Source organism: Erinaceus europaeus, unplaced genomic scaffold, assembly GCF_950295315.1.
Source record: "Erinaceus europaeus unplaced genomic scaffold, mEriEur2.1 scaffold_846, whole genome shotgun sequence".
Classification (NCBI taxonomy): Eukaryota; Metazoa; Chordata; class Mammalia; order Eulipotyphla; family Erinaceidae; genus Erinaceus; species Erinaceus europaeus.
Window position 1 is genome coordinate 10,137 of NW_026647694.1, and position 23,779 is coordinate 33,915.

Below are 23,779 nucleotides of genomic sequence, written 5' to 3' on the forward strand. Positions count from 1 at the left end.
CTGATGCAATTCTCTTGGCAGGGGAGGGCTAGAACAAACCAATGTAAAGCATATGACAACCTCTACTCTAATTCTTGACCCAAATTAAGTTATAGTCATCTCCTTGGTGTTCCCGCTAGGACCCCTTATTGACTGGCCTACTAAAGGCAGAAAATCCTACCGTTTCCAGAAGATGTGATCAGAGCTCAAGCCACTAGCAGCTTCTCAGTCCGCCATCTTCTGGTAAAGCGGAATCTTTTTCTAGAAAGTGCTGTAGGAACACATTATCTCTAGTGGTTCTGAACAGGAGTCGTGTAGGAACTGTCAGCACTGATGAATGTGCTTTTCTTTTGACCCCTCTTTTACAGAACCCACACAGCAGTTAAAATAGCTCCACGATACAGTGCACCTGTAATCCATGTCCTGGACGCATCCAAGAGTGTGGTGGTGGTAAGTGTGGAGCCTCATATTATTTCACTTAAAGAGAGAGCAAAGGGAACATTAAGAGGGCATCAGCCCACATATGCTACTTATTTTTGTCCACTGCTATTCAAAAATATGTGAAAGAACCACGTGTATCTAAGACTTATGATAGTTGCTGTGACTTTTATTGCTGGAAGGAGGGCCAAGCATGTTGTATGCTTTTAGAGATCACATCCTTGCCAGGCAGTGGATGTGGTGGCCTGAATTAACACAGAAATGGTTACCCAGACCCCTTTGACCTTGACACCAACCGAAAGACACATACCACCCACTTGAAGATAATGAGTATGCATTTAATGCAACTCCATGCCAGAAGTCAAAGGAATACAGGACTTTAATACAGCGACCTATTTCCAGAAAGAAAAGCATTTAGTATGGGAATGGGCCACTTACTTACCCTACCCAAAGACCAAAACATAGTCATTTAGATGTTCAGTACCCAGAGTAATAGCTTCCTTTCCTCAGTCACATAATAAAGAACTTACGGAAGTGCTTTTCCCCTGTAGTCCCATGGTTTGTAAGTTTGCTCTAGCTATGGAAATATTATTTTCAGCTTGCCTGGAAACTCAGTATGGTACAATCAAGAGCTGGCTGGCTCCTTTCTTCACTCCTCACTGTTTTCTAGCTCTCATCCAGATAGCATAATTGGAGAACGACTGGCCTCGTCCAGCCCTCGCATTCTGTATGTGATGGAGGGTGTGGTGGCTTTTGGGAGATAATAGGCGACATGCAGCGTACATCAGTGTTAGCATATTTTCTGTTCACATTCCAGAAGAACCTTCCCAAATCCATGAATTTATTTATTTATTTATTTAATTTATTTTTTACCAGAGCATTGCCCAACTCTGGTTTATGGTGATGCAGGGGATTGAGCCTGGGACTTTGGAGCCTCAGACATGACATTCTCTTTGCATAACCATTATGCTAATTTACCCTTCCCCCACCCAGTTGTTAAAATTATTGCTTTTTATAAACATTTTTATTATTGGATAGAGACAGAAATTGAAAGTGGAGAGGGAGAGAGAGAAAAAAAGAGACATAGAGACACCTGCAGCCCTGCTTCACCACTCATGAAACTTTGCCCCTGCAGGTGGGGACTAGGGGCTTAAATCTGGGTCCTTGAGCACTTTCTGTGTGTGTGCTTGATCAGGTGCGCCACTGCCTGGCCCCCTGAGGTTAGTAATTCTTGAAGGCGGTCATGCATCATTCAGGCGTCAAGTAGGAGATTTAAATATAGTCTTATGTTGTGTTACATTAAATTGCTTCCATTAATATTTAATAATTCTTTATTAAAAAGGATAATATAAAATCTGGTTAGGATCACATGTGCAAATAAACTTTGTTACAATTTCTTTTTTTTTCTTAATTATCTTTATTTATTGGATAGAGACAGAAATCAAGAGGGAATGGGTTGATAGAGAGGGAGAGAGACAGAGAGACACCTGTAGCCCTGCTTCACCACCCATGACGCTTTCCCCCTGCAGGTGGGGACCGGGGGCTCGAACCCCAGTCCTTGTGCATGGTAATACGTGCGCTCAACCAGGTGTGCCACCACGCGGCCCCCCTACAATTTCTTTTTAAACTTTCTATAACCCTTTGTACCTCTACAGGCAAGAATTAGGAAAGGGAAAAGAAATTATTAGCACAGAAAAACTCCCTCAAAGAGTTATTACCAGGTATTGTACATATCTTTATCCTTTGCTGTTACTATTCAGCTTCAATCTTGCATTTTCAGTGTTCTCAACTTTTAGATGAGAATTTAAAGGATGACTATTTTGAAGAGATCACAGAAGAATATGAAGATATTAGACAGGACCATTATGAGTCTCTCAAGGTAAGCAGAAAATAAAAAGAATCCCTGCTTGTTTGGATAACTGAAAGATTCTACAACTTTTAGTCTGACTTGACTGTTTTGAGGAGGGCTATGGTTTAGAAACATTTTAGGGAACTCCTCATTTTTAGTTCAAATTGAAGTTCTTCACTAAGTCCTTCATAGTTTTTATTTTAAATTTTTTTTTTTCTGCCAAGCACGTACGGGATGTTCTCATATCTCTGTAGCTAGCACAATATCTAAAACATGAACTCTAAGCCAGCAGGATAACAGGAACTATAACAGTGTATTGAAATGACTCCCACAAATCCTTATTTTTGTGGGAATAGTGGAATAGTGGAAGAAAATGAAGGCATTAGATAGGGCCACTGTGAACCTCTCTCCCTGATGATCCAAGATTGACTGGAGAGTAATATATCAAGAACTCTGTCTCCCATAACTGTCAGGAGTCCATCAATAGTTGATGTAATTACTCTTTAGAAGTCACTAGGGAAGAGTTGGGTGGTAGCGCAGCAGGTTAAGCACAACTGGCGCAAAATACAAGAACCCACCTAAGGATCCCGGTTTGAGCCCCGGGCTCCTCACCTGCAGGGGAGTCGTTTCACAGGCAGTGAAGCAGGTCTACAGATGTCTGTCTTTCTCTCTCCTCTCTGTCTACCCCTCATCTCTCAATTTCTCTCTGTCCTATCCAACAACAACAACAATAATAACTACAACAATAAAACCAACAAGGGTAACAAAGGGGAATAAATAAATACATAAATAAATAAAAAGTCACAGAGATTTCCGGAGGCGGAGCTACAAGCAGCAGCAGATCGCTTTCTCTCCTCTCCTCTCCTCTCCACTCCTCTCCCGGATCAACTAGGAATACCAAAGGAGACCACCCGGGACGAAACAAGACAGGACTTGAATGACCACAGGAACCCACTAAATCACCGGTGAGTACAAACACGTGTGGCTGGTGACAGAGCAGAGAGAGGAGCACAAGGAGAGATTAACTGACTGCTAACAGTTCAGCAGTTTATCAGTTGAGACACCACCTCCAGTCTGCTTCACCAACAAGGGGACAGCTGAAGGGAGGAGAGGATTCCCCAGAGACTCACCAAGTGCAACTCACGAAGTGCAACTCTGTGGCCCCACACCTATGGACATCTAATCTTTGACAAAGGGGCCCAGACTATTACATGGGGAAAGCAGAGTCTCTTCAACAAATGGTGTTGGAAACAATGGGTTGAAACATGCAGAAGAATGAAACTGAATCACTGTATTTCACCAAATACAAAAGTAAATTCCAAGTGGATCAAGGACTTGGATGTTAGACCACAAACTATCAAATACTTAGAGGAAAATATTGGCAGAACTCTTTTCTGCATAAATTTTAAAGACATTTTCAATGAAACAAATCCAATTACAAAGAAGACTAAGGCAAGTATAAACCTATGGGACTACATCAAATTCAAAAGCTTCTTCACAGCAAAAGAAACCACTACCCAAACCAAGTGACCCCTCACAGAATGGGAGAAGATCTTTACATGCCATACATCAGATAAGAGTTTAATAACCAACATATATAAAGAGCTTGCCAGACTCAACAACAAGACAGCAAATAACCCCATCCAAAAATGGGGGGAGGACTTGGACAGAATATTCACCACAGAAGAGATCCAAAAGGCTGAGAAACACATGAAAAAATGCTCCAAGTCTCTGATTGTCAGAGAAATGCAAATCAAGATAACAAAGAGATATCACTTCACTCCTGTGAGAATGTCATACATCAGAAAAGGTAACAGCAGCAAATGCTGGAGAGGGTGTGGGGCAAAGGAACCCTCCTGCACTGCTAGTGGGAATGTCAATTGGTCCAACCTCTGTGGAGAACAGTCTGGAGAATTCTCAGAAGGCTAGAAATGGACCTACCCTCTGACCCTGCAATTCCTCTCCTGGGGATATATCCTAAGGAACCCAACACACCCATCCAAAAAGATCTGTGTACACATGTTCTTAGCAGCACAATTTGTAATAGCCAAAAACCTGGAAGCAACCCAAGTGTCCAACAACAGATGAGTGGCTGAGCAAGTTGTGGTATATATACACAATGGAATACTATTCAGCTGTAAAAAATGGTGACTTTACCGTTTTCAGCCGATCTTGGATGGACCTTGAAAAATTCATGTTATGTGAAATAAGTCAGAAATAGAAGGATGAATATGGGATGATCTCACTCTCAGGCAGAAATTGAAAAACAAGATCAGAAACGAGAACACAAGTAGAACCTGAAATGTAGTTGGCATATCGCACCAAAGTAAAAGACTCTGGGGTGGGTGGGTGGGGAGAATACAGGTCCATGAAGGATGATAAATGACATAGTGGGGGTTGTATTGTTAAATGGGAAACTGGGGAATGTTATCCATGTACAAACTATTGTATTTACTGTTGAATGTAAAACATTAGTTCCCCAGTAAAGAAATAATTAAAAAAAAAAAAGCCACTAGGATAGTTCTTCCTGGTATCTGCCTGCTGGGCTTTGTTAGGAGCAGGTAGTATTTTGGGAGTTGGCTAGATAAAGTGCAATGAAATAACGAATGATGTGAAGAAAACAGACTGAGGTTAACTCAGGACACCTTACCACCCGAACTGTGCTTGACAGTTTTTGGTTTTGCCATCTGAGCTTCAATGGCGAGGTAGTTAACCCAGCCTCATTGTTCTAATACGAAATGCAGATTGGCCCTTAATCAAGGCCAGTAGGTTTGTTGGAACTGTTGGTTTCAAGCAGGAGCCTAGGATTTGAGGGCGGTCTGGCTGCGACATCTGTCACCCCATTGATCGTCAGGGTTGATTCTGTTGATCTGGCTGGCTAGGCGAGTGTCCCGTTCCTCCTTCACCACTCCATGTGCATCCCTCCCGAAGAGGAAGGCCTTCCCCAAATAGAGAGGGACTGGTCTTCAGTCTAGCGTATACGAGTAGCTAGAACCTCCAAACAGGCTCTCAAGCCGGAGCCTAAAGAAGTATCTTTATGGTCTGTTCACCATTTCAGAACTTTGGAAATAGATCGGTTATTTCATTAGGAAGAAACATCTGAATGACTGATGATAGATTCCAAAAAAGGAGACCAGGTTTTCAGGGTTTTCATCTAAAATAATAGAACAGTTTGGGGGTGGGGTGGGGGCAGTGGGGGACAACACGGTCAGGCAGGAACTTGCTCTATTTCCCTATGATCTCTTAGTCGAAGTTGCAGGTCAGCCTTATATTCAATGGGTATTTATTGAATCCTTACTCATTATCATTCTGCTAAACCAAAAATAATGTTGGATATAAAAGGAGGAGCTTCTTGGATACAGACTTTTACTAATGAAAGCATTCATTACAAAAGCGTATGACTAGCTTTCTTGGATATGCTTTTGTAGAAGCAGCTGAAAGGCTAAGAGTCTCTTACTAAATAACTTTTTCTTTCTTAGGAGCGAAGATACTTAACCTTAAGTCAAGCCAGAAAAAACGGTTTCCATATTGATTGGCTGTCAGAGCCTCACCCAGGTCTGTTTGGCTGTTGGTTATAGAAAGGCTGAGTGTGAGAACTGTGAGCTAAAAAGATATTTGCATTTTACATGACTACAATATCAAAACAGGTAGCCAGAAACTCTCAATTATGTCTAATAATGATATGAATGGAGATGATGATTTAAACTAAAAGTAAGTAATTCTTCTTGAAAGGAGAACCAAACACTTTGTTTAGCTTGATCTGCAGTGTTTCTGAATCCTTGACACATCTCTGCAATGAATATTCACTATTGTAACTTGAAGAAATGAAGTTTTGGTTAGAAGCTTAAAAAGGTTATATTAGGATTCTCTCCCATTTTTTTACCTGTCTTTTTAAATACGATATATATATGTATATTCCCTTTTGTTGCCCTTGTTGTTGTAGTGTTGTAGTTATAATTGTTGTTATTCATGTCGTCGTTGTTAGATAGGGCAGAGAGAAATGGAGAGAGGAAGGGAAGACAGAAGGGGAGAGAAAGATAGACACCTGCAGACCTGCTTCACTGCCTGTGAAGTGACTCCCCTGCAGGTGGGGAGCCGGGGGCTTGAACTGGGATTCTTCCGCTGGTCCTTGTGCTTCATGCTATGTGCGCTTAACCCACTGCGCTACCGCCCGACTCCCTAAATATATTTTTTTGTTAATTAGTAATTTCACAGTGGTTTACAAATTTTTCACCACATCGTTGCCCTATCAGAGTTCCTATGACCTTTGATAATGACTGTAGTTCTCATAAAGTCTCAGAGAAAGTTTGGTTACTATTTTTTTTATTTCTTCTTTTTTTTAATCTTTCATTTATTTATTGGATAGAGACAGTCCGAAATAAAGGGGGAAGGGGATGATAGAGAAAGAGACAGAGAGATACCTGCAACACTGCTTCACCACTCGTGAAGCTTTTCCCCCTGCAGGTAGGGACCAGGGGCTTGAACCTGGGTTCTTGTGTATTGTAACGTGTGCTCAATTCATCCTTTCTTTAACCAGTTCTTTGCTTTAGTTTTCTTTTTTTTTTTTTAATTTGCCTTTATTTATTTATTGGATAGAGACAGCCAGAAATTAAGGGGGAAGGGGGTGATCGAGGGGGAGAGAGACAGACACCTGCAGCACTGTTTCACCACTTGGAAAACATTCCCCCTGCAGGCAGGGACTGAGTCCCCGAGTCCTTGAGCATTGTAACATGTGCACTTAATCGGGCGTGTTCCACCTGCTTTAGTTTTCTATATTCCACATGCAAGTGAAACCATATGATAGATTCTGACCTATCTTATAAGCCTTCTCTTCTTTGTGCTATAGTTAAGTAGACTTCCAAACCCTGGAAGCAAGCTCTCTCTCTCTTTTCTCGAGAGAGAGGGAGAGAGAGACTAGCCTGGATGGTATTGTCACTGAATTGATCTGAGCTCTAGACAGGCCCAAGTCTAACCAAGTTTGAAAATGACTTCATGTTGCACAGACTTTTAAAAGTATTTCAGCCAAACAGGACCCTCACTTTCTTACATAGTCTCACTTATTCTCTCTCAGTGCTTCTTTCTCTTTTCAATTATTTGGTTTCTGCCCTTACATCTGCCTTTCTTGCCTTGCATGGGTATTCATGAGGGAGAAAATATTAAGATGTTTTGGCAGGCTCATAGAGGCATGAGGTACTACAAATACGAAACTGTGACAGTGAATGGGGATTATATGAATTGAATCCGTATTTCCATGGGAGCATCTCAAATCAGCTCTCATTGCTTATGATATCTGTGTTCTTCGGATGGCTCAATGGCTTAAAGATTTAAATTGGGAATGTAGAGGAGCTTGTTGCTGATATTTTTCCCCATGCCTGCTTTTCTGTGCAATACACTTATTTTCTATTTTTCATTTTTTATTTGTGATTAATAGTAGGTTACAGATTATAAGATTACAGTGTGTAGTGCCACACCACACCCACCACCAGACTTGTGCCACCCCCACTCTCCCACCTTCCAGAGATCACCACAATAGCTCTTGCAAGTCTTATAAGCAGTCTTCTCACTTCTGTTTGTTTGTTTCTAAAGTTCATGTGTATCAGTTCTCTAAATCCCACATGCGTGAAACCATCTAGTAGTTGTCTTTCATCCCTTTACTTATTTTGCTAGAGCTTGGTTCTCATTTTTTTTTTTCTACTTTTTCCACGTGGTCTAATGGGAAGAATGTGAGATCAAAAGTTGGAGGGAGACCTGGATTTTAATCCCAACTTGTCTCCTGGCTCTGAATTATTGAGGGACCTTGAACATCTTAATCTATGTCTAGTGGTTTCTATTATATATTTTTAAAAGTTGCTTTATGGGAATGTGACAAGTCTAAGGTGATAGGTGAAAGTTTTGAAAAGTATAAATCGTTCTAGTCCAAACTATTTATCTTTCACCGTTATCATTCATTTATCCTCCTCTCATTTACTATGAAATCAAAAGTGATTTTTAACCAAGCCAGACAACCAAAAACCTCATAGTAACAATATTTTGGAAGCCCATGATGCCAGGGACTTGTGACGATACTTTTATAGTGACTTTTTTTATGGTCGTCAAAATTTATTTATTAAAATATCAATAAGACTATAGTGAGCATTTTACCCTCCCACACGTGGCCTCTTCACAATTCTGAACCTATTATCTGAGGAGAATTGAGGTTCCAAGGCCTGACTGAAAAGTGAACAACCTAGTTAAGGCAACTGCTGAAAGTCAATAAAGGGAGAAAGAAGGATTCTGTTCTTAAGGTCCGTGGTGCGAAAACTTCAAACAAATCTTAAACTATGGAAGATCAGCTTATTCTAAATTAGCTTCCTTCCAGTCATTCTGCAGCAGGGCATTTGTCCTCGACTTTACAGATCAGAAGAAACTTTTTTTTTTTTAATTTCTTCATTGGGAAATGAATGTTTTACATTTGACAGTAAATACAATAGTTTGTACATGCATAACATTTCTCAGTTTTCCATATAACAATACAACCCCCACTAGGTCCCCTGTCATACTTCTTGGACCTGTATTCTCTCCCCCCACACACACACCCCACCCCAGAGTCTTTTACTTTGGTGCAATACGCCAATTCCAGTTCAGGTTCTACTTGTGTTTTGTCTCCCAGATCAGAGGAAACTTTAATAAGATAGTTCTAGTTTCTTTCTAGAAAGAAGTCAACATAATAGACCATTGGGTTGTCCTGTGTAATATTACTTACTAATGCAACAGAATTACTGTAAACATAGATGAAAAGGTAGAGATTTCCCAAGCAAAATTAAGAAGCTTCTCAAACTTTTCTTCTCACTTTTCCTATCTAATGAGAGAAAAATACTCTTGATACGTCTTGTGTGCTCACAAAGCACCTGAAAAGTTTTGTGTGAGTTCTCTGGCCACAAATGAAAGATGAGGACATTGAGGGAACGGGGGCTAGGAAGATGGCGGCAGAGTCGAACCACCAGCAGAGTCCTCACTTGGGACTCTGAACAGAGCTTACCACGTTGGTTTCAGTGTTGCAGTTGAGACATACAAGAAGGTGTAAAGACTAATATAGTGAACACCCATGTACACCCACAAGCCACTTTAGCAATAACATGCCGGTTTTTAAAAAGTAGCACACATGAAGTAGTTCCTGTATACCACTCTGTCACCTGCACAGTCCTGAATTCGATGTCTCTTGTTTTTTAAATATCATAGATGTGGCATGCTAAATAAGATTTTCTACATTGGTCTTTATTTATGACTATAACAAGCAAAGATGAGTCTAGTTCTTGTTTGTTTGTTTGTTTGCTTGCTTTTGCTTTTGCTTTTCTTGGCTGGGGGAAGAAGAGTTGTGGGGAGAGTTTCCAAGGGCAGTGTGGTCAGCCAGCTGCATGGGGAAGAGTATATCACTCTGTGCAGAATTATTCCTTCTCCGTGTTAATTGAAAGCCTGCTTCTTTGTAAAAACAACTCCTGTGGATGACAGGAAGGCTTCAGAATGTGGAAGCCAATAGCAGGAAAGAGTTGGCCAGGAGACAGTGGCCTTGGGTGAGGGGTGCCTGTTATTTGTGTTAACGTCTACCCTTATTTCTTCCAGTGAAGCCCACGTTTCTTGGGACCCGGGTCTTCGAAGAGTATGACCTGCAGAAGCTGGTGGACTACATTGACTGGAAGCCTTTCTTTGATGTCTGGCAGCTCCGGGGCAAATACCCAAATCGTGGCTTTCCCAAGATATTTAATGACAAAACTGTAGGTTAGTTCATTAAGTGCTTCCTTCCTGCTTTGATATTTCAGACTGTCTTCAGACTTTGAAGATAAGACCAGGTGGTAAACAGTGAGTTTAGGTTATCCAAGGTATCATTTAATTTTTTTTTTTCTTTTCTCAGAATTGAGAATCAGCCCAGGGACTCACTATACTAGTGAGCTGCTTCTTGATCCCAATTTTTACTTTTTATTGCCATACCAGAGTTATTGCTGGGGCTTGGTGCCTGCATGATGAATCCACTGTTTTCAGTAGCTTTTTTCTTTCTTCCTATCTTTCTTTCTTTTCTCCTTCCTTATTTCCTTCTTTCCTTCCTTCCTTCTTTCTTTCTTCCTTTCCTTCTTTTTTTTTTTTATAAGACAGAGAAATTGAGAGAGGAGGGAAGACAGTGATGGAGAGAAAAAGGTATCTGCAGCCCTCCTTCACGGCTTTTGAAGCTTGCCCCCTACAGGTGCCCCGGGGTTTGAACCTGGCTTCTAGCATGTTCATGGGTGACATGTTCAATCAACCTGGTGTGTCACCACCTCCCTCCTCCTTCTCCCACCCAGTGTTTATTCTGTAATTTCAGGGAGAGGGGAAGCAAGGCCAAAGAATTTTTCTGTTGTTTGTAGAACTCCACCTGTTAGTATGTTTCTTTGTTTATTTTTGGTGTTGTCCACAATGTTCCCATGTGGTGACAGAGATCGACTTCATGACCTCAGACATGAAAAGCAGTCATGCCAGGGAGGTAGCATAATGGGAGGTTCAGTCCTCCCATACCACAAGAACTGAGCAGTGCTCTGGTTTAAAAAAAAAAAAAAAAAAAGCAGGTATATAATGTATTGTTTTCCTGTTCACCTCTTTAATGGTTTTTGAACTGCTGAATCAGTTCTTACTTATCAGCTAAATGTGGCCATTCATTTATTCATTCTTAGTAAAAATGTGTTGGCATCAGTTGTATGCTGGGCTTTGTGCTGGACACTGGAGATAAGCAAAAGAATGCTTAATCCCTGCTCTCTGGTCCCTGACCAGTCAGTGCAGCCAACGGCGGTAGGTGATTCCCGGATAGCGTGCTGCGCTCCTGCTCTGCAGTCATTCCGAGGCTTACGTGGATACAGACAGATGCAATAGATTAGCTCCAGACTGCATGGGCCGGGGGACACTTTCTGGAGGAGTTGACATCTGAAATTGCTTTTCAGAGATTAAGGGGGTGAGGGGGGGATTGAAGAAGAGGCTATTCTAGGCCAAGAAGATAAGATGTGAGGAGGCAGAGACTCACAGAACTGCAGGGTATTCATTCTACCTGGAGCGTTGGGGAGGAGGATTTGCAATGATGAACTGGGAGATTTGTTGAGTGAAAAAACCAAATAACTCACTAGCCCCACTTTCCACTTGTACACCCACCTCCGAAGCCTACCCCTAGATAGGTAGGATCACAGTGCTGAGCCACTCAAAGGATTAGGTGCTTCCCAGGTCAGAGGTGGACAGGTGAATTGAAATTAGATGGAGAATAACCTGAGGAAACCAGTCCTGTGCCAACTTCCTGTGAGGGTTTCCTGATGTGCATGTTAGCATTGAGGGATTCAGCTGCTATAAGCTAGACTGGAGTACAGCAGCGAGAAAGAGATTGTTTCCTGAGTGATCTCAGATGGATAAGTGGCCATGGACATGCTGGACTGGCTAGGCCTGTGAGGAAGGCACCAAAGACCCCAGTGGCCCCTCACTGTGGAGTGTGTCACATACATATTGTTGCAAGACAGGAGAGGGTGACTTCCGTTGTGCAGGTAACAGCCTGTCAGAGACATTCAGCGGTAGTCCTAAAATCATTTCAGTGGCATGAGGCCACACTCAACCCTCAACTTCATATCCCCAGAAGTCACTGTGAGGAAAATGGAGCTATATGTTGGATGATAGAGGACTTGGCCTGCTTTGTTTCACTTTCTGTCTGACAGTCTGCTTTGGAGAACTGTTTTTGGGCTTGGCCATCTGCCTTTTGTTAAAAGGAAAAATTTAAGTGGTTTGAGCTGGGAAAACAGACCACGGGAACCACACTTAACAGGAACCAGTAAACTCATAGCTACTTTTGGTTGTGCTGATGCAAACACTGATAAAATAATCAAGAGGGAAAGAGAAAATAACTGGGGAGGGAAAAGAAGGTTTTAAAAAGAAGTCTTTTTTTTTAAGATTTTTTTTTTTTTTAGTATTTATTTATTCCCTTCTGTTGCCCTTGTTTTATTGTTGTAGTTATTATTGTTGTTGTCGTTGTTGAATAGGACAGAGAGAAATGGAGAGAGGCGGGGAAGATGGGGAGAGAAAGATAGACACCTGCAGACCTGCTTCACCGCTTGTGAAGTGACTCCCCTGCAGGTGGGGAGTCGGGGGGCTCAAACGAGGATCCTTATGCTGGTTCTTACGCTTTGCGCCACCTGCACTTAACCTGCTGTGCTACGGCCCGACTCCCATAAAGAAGTCTTCTTCATGTCTCTTTATTAGCAGATCCTTTCCCCCCCAAAAAACAGATCTATTTCATTCATTCATTCATTTTTTTAAATTTCTTTATTGGGGGTTTAATGTGTTATTGTCAACAGTAAAATATAATAGTTTGTACATGCATAACATTTCTCAGTTTTTCCAGATAACAATTCAACCCCCACTAGTTCCTCTTCTGCCATCATGTTCCAGGACCTGAGTGCCTCCCTTCCCCCCAACCTCAGAGTCTTTTACTTCGGTGCAATACACCAAAATTCACTTATTTTTTATTTCATATAATGGAGGGAATTTCATATGAGCAAGAGAAGAGAAACCAGGAAACAACTCTGGCATGTGCAGCACCCGGGATTGAAGCCAGAGCCTTGGATCTTACAGGCTCTGCGCTGTGCCAATGAGCTATTTCCCCAGCCACTATTAGCAGTTTCTTCAAGTGAATTCTGAACAACATTTTCCCCTTAGGTGAAGAAGCCAAAAAAGTCTATGAAGATGCCCAGAGTATGCTGAAAGTGCTGATTAATCAGAAGAAACTCCAAGCCCGGGGCGTGATTGGGTTCTGGCCAGCACAGAGTGTCCAGGACGACGTTCACCTCTTTGCTGAGGGCTCGGTGCTCCAGACAGCAGAGCCCGTTGCCATCTTTCATGGGCTAAGGCAACAGGTAACGAGACCTCTGACAATAAGCACCCTGCTTTATGCTTCTTGGTTTGAGAGAGAGGGAGAGAGAGAGAAGATGTAATAAGGCTTGAGTGAGCCTGAACTTTGTGTGAATGACTGCTCCACTGCCCCCCCCCCCCCACCAATGACCATTCACAGACCCAAGTTCAAGGCAATTGTGTGGAAGCCGGAGAGGTGTCAGAGTAACTGCAGCAGGGTTGAGGTTTTTACTGTTGTGCCCTGTGGGCTGTTGAGAAATGTTGCTGCTGCTGTCTTGGGTGTTGACATACAACTGTATAAAACCCTGGGTTTGCACACCTGTGTATTATTAGAATAGACGGGTGGCTCCTTCCTCCCGGGGGAGACAGGTGGGGGGAAGCATGTGCTGAATGTCTGCCAGGTGTTTTAAATCAGGCGCTTGATGGGCCACTTTATCTAGTCATCACACAGTGTTGCTGTCAGGCAGGCAGGTAGGTCATGTTGCTGTTTGACACAGACAATGAAAGCTGGTGGAGATCGTGGTAAGTTCCACAGCCACATGGGGAGGGCCCAGCCTATTCACTCCCTGCGGTGCTTCTCCCACTGCACTGCCTGCCTGTGGTGTAATGAGGGGATACCCTTCTCAGCGTGGCCTTCACTCATATGTCCCCACCTTAAAAATTCACATATCATAGGCATGTCCCTTTTGCTGCTAGAGAAAAAAAAAAAAAAAACAGCTGTGCTAATCAAGAATTGCATCAAGAATCATTCACTGGTCCTTAACAAAGGGTTGTTGTACTTTTTTTTTTTTTGCAAAGTCTTACTGCCTTTTTTTTTTTTTTTGGCATTCAGAACTGTTAGTATTGCTTTTAATTGTAACTGGAGTACAACTGCCAATGACATATATTAATGGTAACAACATCTGGAGGGATTCTTAAATTTGCGGCATTAAACAGTATGGTAGCAAGTTAAATGAGGGCAGCTTGGTCATCTCTGTGTGCATGCAGACTCGGTAGATCCTTGCTGTGTGTACTCAGGCTCAAAGACCATAGAATCCAAGGCAGTAGAGTTCTCCCATCCAGCACTAACGAGGCCCAACACTGCTTAACTTCCAAGATCAAACGAAATTGGGCATGTTCAGGGTGGTAATGGCTTTAGAAGCAGTGAAGTTACAATGTAAGCCCTTCCTCACTAGACAGTCAGTGACTTCTCTTTCACAGTTACAACTCAAATAAAAAAGAACCCGCCCTGGCTTGATTTATCATCCAAGTCCCATGTCCTCTGATCTCTCTTCTCTACAATTCTATTCACATGGCAAACTGGTAGGACATTTAATAAAACGACTCTCAAGGTACATAGGTCACCTACTCAGTTATTTCTGAGGAGGTACTGTCCAGCGGACTCTGGAAAATTCTGACTTCAATGATTTATCACTCTGGGCGTCTTCTGTTCTGAGTGACTCTGATTGCTGTCTCTTCTATGCCGTGGGGTTCTGTGACCTGTCTCTCCTTGTGGTGCTGGGAATCTTTATATCTTGTCTGGCTTTTTGTGAGCAAAGAGTAGTGGATGAACAGAGTCCAACTGAAAAAGCAGTTCTTGCCCTATCTAGTTGTCCCTAAGCTCTGTGACATTTCCGTGTACCATCATCAAATACCTTTATACTGTGGCCATTTATCTACTTCCTGCCTAGTACCAATTAAGTCGTACTCACCCTAGAGGCAGCCAGCAAAGAGTTCTGAAACTTCTGGGTTGGCCACTCATTCATTAATTGTTCAATGCTAAGCCATGCCATATAGTAGTCAAAAGTGTTGGTCACGTTATCAGACCCTTGAGTCTGCCAGTCTCTTATGTTGTGCTAATCTATTGGGGCCTCGCTGTATAAAATAGAGTAAGGTATAGCTTACTTGACAAGGTAACAGAGGATTAAATCATTTAATCCATAGGATAAGCACCAAGGATAACACTTAACATATAGTAAGCACAAAATAAATACAAATTACTGTTTACCTTCTCAGATAATATTTGGAAGTTGTGAAATCTGGGCAAGAGCTTATTCATTAGCTTATTAAATAGTAGGTTAGGAGGCAGCCAGTACCTGAAAAGGAGAGACAGGCAGAGAAAAGTCCCTTAGCCTTGTGGAGAGAATCCATACTTTATTTTGCATCAAAGGAAAAGGCAGATCTTGCTGGCTTCTTTGCTTGGTTTCAGGCTGACCCAGGGGTATGCTGAACTCTCCTGAGCCAATGCGTATGGGGGGGTGGCACAGTGCCCCTGTGTTACTCACCTCGGCAGCTACCAAGCTGCTTCTGTCAATGCAATGTAGAGTTGGCACATTTAGTGCAACCCTGTCAAACATAACTTTAGGATTTAGTGCTGATCTTGAATTGAAAACACTCTGGGAGAATTTGTCTTTTTTTCTTTTTATTCTTCCTTCCTTCCCTTCCTCCATCACTCCTTCCCTCCCTCCCCTCCCTCCCTCCCTCCCTCTCTCTCCCCTTTCTTCTCTTGTGCTAGGATCAAACCCAAGCCTTCCCCATGTGAGGTAAGTGCTTTGCCACTGAGTTGCATCCTCAACGAGGGAAAAAAGTGTTTTTATATGACTGCAGGCTTCCGGTTCCTGACATTGTATGTGTAGGCATTCACTATGTTGATTGTTACATAAGTGAACATATTGACAGATTTCTTGATTGCTTATACATCTAATTTTGTTGATTCAACAAATATTTATTAATACTCATTACGCATGAATTGAGTTAGTCTAAGTGCTCGAGATGTAACAGGAAACAAAACAGCCAGCCATCTTATTTGAAGCTTATATCCATTCGAAAATACTGGGTAGCTATGCTCATGTGCTGGTGCCACTTTGATGCTAATCACCTCTCTGCCCACTCCGTGGATTTTAAGGCCCAGAAGGACTCTGCCAGCACAGATCCATACTACTGCCTCGCTGACTTCATTGCTCCTCTACACTCGGGTGTCCCCGACTACCTGGGCCTGTTCGCTGTTGCCTGCTTTGGGGTGGAAGAGCTGAGCCAGGCCTTTGAGGAGGACTGTGACGACTACAGCAGCATCATGGTCAAGGCGCTGGGGGACCGTTTGGCCGAGGTAGAGCAGTAGTGCAGTGAAGGCAGAACTCGGGGTGCTCGCACACAAGACAGACTCCAGAAAAGCCATTAGAACCGTCCTTTTGTTTGTTTGTTTGTTTTTTTCAATCCATATCAAATGAGACCAGCTTTATCATACTCTTAGTCGTGCGTTTATAAGTTGCTCTCAAACATTGTCTTTTGAGCAAAGGGAAACCTTTAGCTGGGTCCCACTTTGTTGTCAACCTTGGAATCTTGACTTTTTTTTTCTTTCTTTGCCCAAGGTCACTCTAACTATCTCCCTTGGCTTGTTGTGCTGTAACATTTTCCTGAGGAAGTGCAGTAATCAAATTTCCCTTTTTTTTTTTCTGTTTCGTTTTAAATTTACTTATTCCCTTTTGTTGCCCTTGTTTTATTGGTATAGTTATTGTTGCTGATGTCGTCTATGTTGGATAGGACAGAGAGAAATGGAGAGAGGGGGAGAGAAAGATAGACACCTGCAGACTTGCTTCACCACCTGTGAAGCGACTCCCCTGCAGGTGAGGAGCTGGGGGCTCGAACCGGGATCCTTACTCTGGTCCTTGCGCTTTGCGCCACATGCACTTAACCCGCTGCGCTGCCACCCGACTTCCTCAAATTTCCATTTCTTTTAGAGCTTCTCATTCTACTGCTGGTAGCTTCTGTAGCTTCCTCATCTATCTGTACATGGAATGTGATAACCTCACCCATTGGGGAGCTCCCTTCCCCTTTTCTTCAGGCTAGTAGTAGAAGAATTAGCAGATCCAATGGCTTCAACTTCTCTTTCTGGCTATTATAAGCCTTTTAAGACTGGCCCTCAGGACATGTTTCAAATTAAAAGGCCCATAATCCTCAGGTCATTGATACTATGCCTCAGAGCCTAGAATGAGGCCAAAATTGAGCATCAGGGCAGCTAATGAAACTCCAGATTAGCCAAGAATCAAGCCTGTTCCCTCTTGCCAGGTTTTCCATGGCTGTCGTCCAGGTGAGGGAGATACTCTGGAAGTTTTGGTTGAGAGGGTGGTGGGGCGCCTTGAAGTGAAGGCTCTTGCCTTCAGTTTTGTCCTGGGTTTCCAGGCCTTCGCGGAGGAGCTCCACGAAAGGGTCCGCAAAGAATTGTGGGCTTACTGTGACTGTGAGCAGCTGAATGTTGCGGACCTTCGAAGGCTGCGCTATGAGGGCATCCGCCCAGCTCCCGGCTACCCCAGCCAGCCCGACCACACGGAGAAGCTCACCATGTGGAAGCTCGCAGACATTGAGCAGTGTACAGGTGGGCACTAGTGGGAGTGGGAAGCACTCAGCTTCAGTAGGCGAGCTTTAATCAAAGTAGTGGCACATGTTGACTTCTCTTCTGGTCGGCATCCCTATAATTCCTTGCTTGCTCTTATCTTATTGCTATGGCAAGAACTTCTAACACTGTGTTGCATAGTAGCAGCGGTAGTGGGCAGCCCTGGCCTACAGGAAGGCCTAGGTGTGGGGATAGAGTGTTTTGCAGAAAACCAAGAAATCTTGCACATAGACCAACTACCATTTTTAATGTTGACTGTAAAACATTAATCTCCCCCAATTAGAAAAAGAAAAAGGGAAAAAGAAAGTAGTGGCACATGCAGTTAGAAAAGTAAAAACATCGGGGCCAGCTGGTGGCGCACCTGGTTAAGCACTCATATTCCTGTGTGCAAGGACCCGGGTTCAAGCCCCTGCTCCCCACCTACAGGGGGAAAATTTCACAAGTGGTGAGGCAGGGCTGCAGGTGTCTCTCTTGTCTCCCCCATCCCGCTCAATCTCTCACTTTCTATCTCTATCCAATAATAAATAAATATTTTTTTTAAAGAAAAGTAAAAATGGCTGGGTGGTAGCACACTGGGTTAAGCTTACATAGTATGAAGCACAAAGATCCTAGTTCGAGCCCCCAGCTCCCCACTTGTGGGGAGCGGGGAGGTTCACTTCACAAGCAGTGAAGCAGGTCTGCAGGTGTCTTATCTTTCTTCCCCCCTCTCTACCTTCCCCTCCTCTCTCAATTTCTCTCTGTCCTATCCAACAACAATAAAATGGAAAAAATGGCCTCTGGGAGTGGTGGATTCGTAGTGCAGGCACCAAGCTCCAGCAATAACCCTGGAAGCAAACAACAGCTAAACATAAAAATAGTCATATCATTCCTAGTTCCATTCTTGCTCACTACTACCCACTTAATCCAGTATTTTACTGCTACTTTATTGAGTAGTGGGTAGCCTTATGTCACCATAGTTGGATTTATTCATTTTAATTTTTTTATTTATTTGCTATTTATCTTAGTTAGCTAGGCAGGCAGGCCAACCAAGACCACAACAGCAAAGCTTCCTTTAATGCGGTAGGGGCTGGGCTTGAACCTGGGTCTCACACATGGCAGAAGAGCACACCATTTTAATTATTTTCTCTTAACTTATAACGGATGGCTTTATTCATCCTCCCCTGTAACTCTTGTACCCTATTTTTCGACTTCAAGAGTGTGTCAGTCTTTATCATTAGAGGCCTTTGTAACCTCCAGTTATATTCTCTTTCCATTGCTAATATTCAGTAATTCTGGATGCTAGCCTCACAGAACCCACCCTTCCCATTAGCTCTCTCCTCTATATTCACTCTGTTACTCATGTGTGCATATTCCTGTAATCAGAATTCTTACATTTTTGTCTTTGGGTTTATTCTAGTAGTTGGAAGTCAGAGCTGGCTTGTGTCATTTTGAGACAGAAGGCTTGGGCACCCAGCCTCTACTTTCTTGGCCCAAACCAGAATCAATCACAGTTCTGGCTGTGCATTGTCATGTCCATAACGTAGATTCTATTACTTACTGCAAAATACATGTGTCTGAGGTGGCTCAGACTTAAGTCCATCCTAATCAAAAACAAGTCATTAATACTGTCAAGTTAAAGGAATTTACATTCCATGTAAGGGCTCTGGCGCTATGTTGAAACTGGGTCATTATGAAAAACATAGGAGTTGTTCAGGAGTTGTGAGCTGTGGATTTGAATTCTGTTTCTATTATAAACTAGCTGGGTGACCTTCAGCAGTGAAGTTAACCTTTGTGCTGCTGTTTCTTTGTCCATAAAATGAATGGCTTAGCCGAGGTAGCCTGATGTTCTCCCTGAATTCTAAGTTCCTAAGAATAAGTACCTTTTTTTTCCAAGTACTGTTGTGGGCTCCTTATTGGAGTCTGACATTTGGTCATTCTCTGTGACACAGACCCTGCAGGAACCATTGGAACAATCATTCAAGTGTGGTACTTTATCTCCAGAGTTGTAGCAGCTTGTCTGAGAAGACTTGGACTTGGGAACATATGGGTGAGGGCCTCTGTAATTCAGCAGCCTGGAGATAAGATTATCGAGTTTTATCTAGGTCTCCCCCCCTTGGCTCAAGAAATCTACATAACCTAAATTTGCTTATACCCCCTTGGCAGGAATTGCTAGATTAATTTGGTCACAGCTTTCATGCTGTGTCTTGTGTCTACCTACAAAACATGAATCCACTTACATTAATTTGTTTGACAGGAGTTTATTGGGTGCTCACTAACTACCAGCCCCTGTGTTGGGCACTGAATAAATGGACATTCTCCCCTGTTGTTCTAGGCATTCGGTTAACGGAGTCATTAGCAATGGCCCCTGCATCAGCAGTATCTGGCCTTTACTTCTCCAATTTGAAGTCAAAATATTTTGCTGTGGGGAAAATTTCCAAGGACCAGGTAAGTTAACTGTTTCATTCCTTAGAAACCAGTCTTTTTTTTTGTTTGTTTAACTGGAACTTTTTTATTTTCTCTGTGAGAGAGAGTGCAAGGTATAGGATGAAGAAACTTACCCTAATATCTGTGATTTCAACACATGATCCTAGTCCAGCCCCTACCATGAATCTCCACACAGATCACACGCGCGCGCCAGTACATTTGCACACACCTAGCCAGCGCCTAAACTTTTAGATATTTACTACATGTTGTTTTCTTGATGAGAGAATGAGACAACTTAGAGGAATGTTTATCTGTCTTCAGCTCACTAAGATGGCTATAAGACAAGAGTAGTCTTTATGTTTCTTTTTTTTTTAATATTTATTTTCCCTTTGTTGCCCTTGTTGTTTTATTGTTGTAGTTATTATTGTTGTTATTGATGTCGTTGTAGTTAGATAGGACAGAGAGAAATGGAGAGAGATGGGGAAGACAGAGAGGGGAAGAGAAAGACAGACACCTGCAGACCTGCTTCACCGCCTGTGAAGCAACTCCCCTGCAGGTGGGGAGCCGAGGGCTTGAACCAGGATCCTTAGGCAGGACCTTGTGCTTTTTGCACCACATGTGCTTAACCCGCTGCGCTACCGCCCAATCCTTTTATGTTTCTTAATACTTAATGTTTCTTGGCAAATTCTGTGGGAATCGCTGTTTGAGAAGTCCTTTACCATTTGGGTTTAATAAACTGCTTTTCTTTTGCAGGTTGAAGATTATGCTTCGAGGAAGAACATGTCTATAGCTGAAGTTGAAAAATGGCTTAGCCCAATTTTGGGATATGATACAGACTAAGTTTTTGGTTTTTTATTTGTAACTTTTCTATATGTGATGATTCTCAAGAAGGTATATTGCCCAGAGTGCCTTACAAAATAACAGTTGCATCTGCATCTGGCTGATACTTGCCTGCTTTAGGTTTTGAAGGACTATTTGGTGGATCTGTGCAAAGGAAGCAGGACCTTGCTGTGACTCTTGGAAAGGAGTGGACTCTTTTTAAAGGGGCCTTGAATGAAGAGCAGCAAAGAGAACTCCCATGATGCCACTGGTCCCTCAGGGACTGGGGCGAACAGAAGATACTATTACATTTCATAGCAAGTCAGCTACCTTTTTCCTTTGGCCCTAGAAGATCATTTGTTCTTTTTAATTTATTCCTCCACCCTCATTTCTGGAAAGAAAAAAAAAAAAAATCCGGAAACAGTTCCACGGAGAAATGTGACCCTGTGACAAAATAACGCCACACGAAATGGTGCATTTTCATCTAAATGGTTAGAACAATGAACTCTGACAGGGATGAAAGTGTAACTGTGCCCCCCCCTCGAAAAATCTCATTTTCTAAAGGGTCAGTTAAATGGTTGCAGAAGCCCCTTTAGCAAAAGGCACGCTCCCACTTGTGGCTTATCTGAACTATCAAGCTGTTTGCCCCAGTGTCGTGAAACACAGTGATGTTCTCTAAGCATTGTTTGTCCTTTCGTCATTTCCTACTTTCTTGCCTAAGGAAAACAGCAGGAAGGTTGAAGAGTGTGGTTGTTAAGGGTAATTGACCTTTTTTTTTTAGTTGTTTTCACAAAATTGAACACATTCTTGACTGAGCTGTTGTGTTCAGAGCTGGACAGGTGAATGGTATATAATTCCACCCAATTCTTCATTTTCTGCCCTGGCTCAGCATGACTCAAACAACTTCGGACTAACCATCTCTCTTCAGTTATTTCCGGTGAAGTCGACATACCTGAGTTCAAATTTTAGCTTTGCAACTTAACTGCTACAAGCCCCAAGCATAAGGTCTCCAATACTATTTTCTCATCTAAACAAAAAAGCAAACAAGCAACAACAACAACAAACCTGGGGGTGGGGGAGGCAGTGGTGCTAGTTCCTACCTTCTGGACATGAGCCAATTAGCCAAAAATAGCACTCATAAGGCAGAAGATACAAAATCATGCACAAAGCAAGTGATTGGCAGCTAGTAGCTTTTGTAGAGCTCAATAGGCAGCTTCTTATAGATGCTCTTAGAAATGGAACAGAAAGTGGAGGGGAGATAGCATAATGGTTATGCAAACAGACTCTCATGCCTGAGACTTCAGTGTCCCAGGTTCAATCCCCCCGCATCACCATAAGCCAGAACTGAACAGTGTTCTGGTTAAATAAATAAATAAATAAATAAAACACCCAAAGAATTACAACAAAAGGAAATAAATAAAATATTTAAAAAATTAAAATAAAAAGGAAGTTGGGTGGTAGCATGGCGGGTTAAGCGCACGTGACTCAAAGCACAAGGACCAGTGTCAGGATCCTGGTTTGAGCCCCTGGCTCCCTACCTGCAGGGGAGTCACTTCACAAGCAGTGAAGCAGGTCTGCAGGTGTCTGTCTTTCTCTTCCTCTCTCTGTCTTCCCCTCCTATTTCCATTTCTCTCTGTCCTATCCAACAACTACAACAATAAAACAAAGGCAATATAAGGGAATAAATAAATAAAATTTTTTTAAAAAAAGAAATGGAACAGAAAGTGGTGGAGGTGAAGAGAGATTAGGGAAATGCACATGGTGATGACTAGATTAAGTATTGCTAGGTACTCTTCCTGGGATAACAACTTCATATAACACTGTGATGGGGAATGAGAAGCGGCCTCCTGTGTCACAAACACCATCAGTCCTCACTGTCTCTGTGACAGTCTCCTCCTCACCCCTTACCTCTCATATCAGAAGCTGGTCTTGTCCCCAGGTGACATGGCTGTAGATACAGCAGTTAGATTAAATGTATACTCGGGTAAGGGGCGAGTGGTGGCACACCCAGTTAAACAGTACTGTGCACAAGGACCCACAAAAACCTGGGTTCAAGCTCCCCCTTCCTACCTGCAGCAGGGATACTTCATAAGCAGAGAAGCAGGTCCGCAGGCGTCTATCTTCCCCTCCCCTCTCAATTTTGCTCTGTCATATAGAATAAAATAGAAATATATATATATATATATATATATGTATTTGAATAAGGGACATGAACAAGGGAAGCAGCTTAGGAAATGATTATCTTACACATCTGTGGTATGTACAAGTTACAGAGCAACATACTTTTTCAGGATTCTCTTGCTGTTAAACTGAAGACAGGTAGGCTTTCTTTAGGTACATTTAATTTGTGCTAGATTGAGAATGCAAGTTATTTGTCTGAGACACTTGTTTGGAGGACTTTCTGTCTCATAGCAGGTATGTTATTTGAGAAAGAATACCCTCTTTCAAATATTTTAATGTATTTTATCTGAATTTCAGTTGCTAAGAATTTTCCAATTTCATTAAATATTTACCATCTCTTTTTCTCAACTGGTTATCTGGTGAAAGGATTTCCTTAAATATATTGTTGATCTAAAGAGATATATATAGTCAATCAAACCCCATGATGGGTGCCTATTTAATTTTTTGTTAGTAACTTAATAATGGTTTATAAGGTAATAGAGGTATAGTCCACACCACTCCTACCACCAAATTTCTGTGTCTCTTTCCCCATACCGCTCCCTGACCACAGTTCTCCTAAGGTCTCAGAGACGGGTTAGCTACATGTATATATCGATTTGTGTATATATTACAAGTTCATGTGTTTTCAATCTCTGTCTTCCACATATGAGTCCATCCAGGGAGTCAGGTGGTAGAGCAGTGGGTTAAGCTCACGTGGCACAAAGCACAGGACCAGCATTAAGGATCCCGGTTTGAGCCCCCGGCTCCCCACCTGCAGGGGAGTCGCTTCACAGGCGGTGAAGCAGGTCTGCAGGTGTCTCTCTTTCTCTCCCCCTCTTTGTTTTCCCCTCCTCTCTCCATTTCTCTCTGTTCTATCC

At 42.5% G+C, this 23,779-nt stretch overlaps 1 protein-coding gene across 1 annotated transcript; it reads left to right on the forward strand.

The window, feature by feature from the left end:
* Nucleotides 1–347: 347 nt before the first annotated feature.
* On the forward strand, nt 348–23,262 carry LOC132536418 (methionine synthase-like; the record flags this gene model as incomplete). The annotated part of the gene is made up of 9 exons (XM_060184248.1): nt 348–429; nt 2,198–2,296; nt 5,746–5,821; nt 9,866–10,021; nt 12,959–13,155; nt 16,035–16,235; nt 17,309–17,501; nt 19,831–19,943; nt 20,676–23,262. Coding segments are annotated over 9 exons (1,204 nt in total), but the record flags the coding sequence as incomplete, so codon positions are not given.
* Between the last annotated feature and the right edge of the window lie 517 nt (nt 23,263–23,779).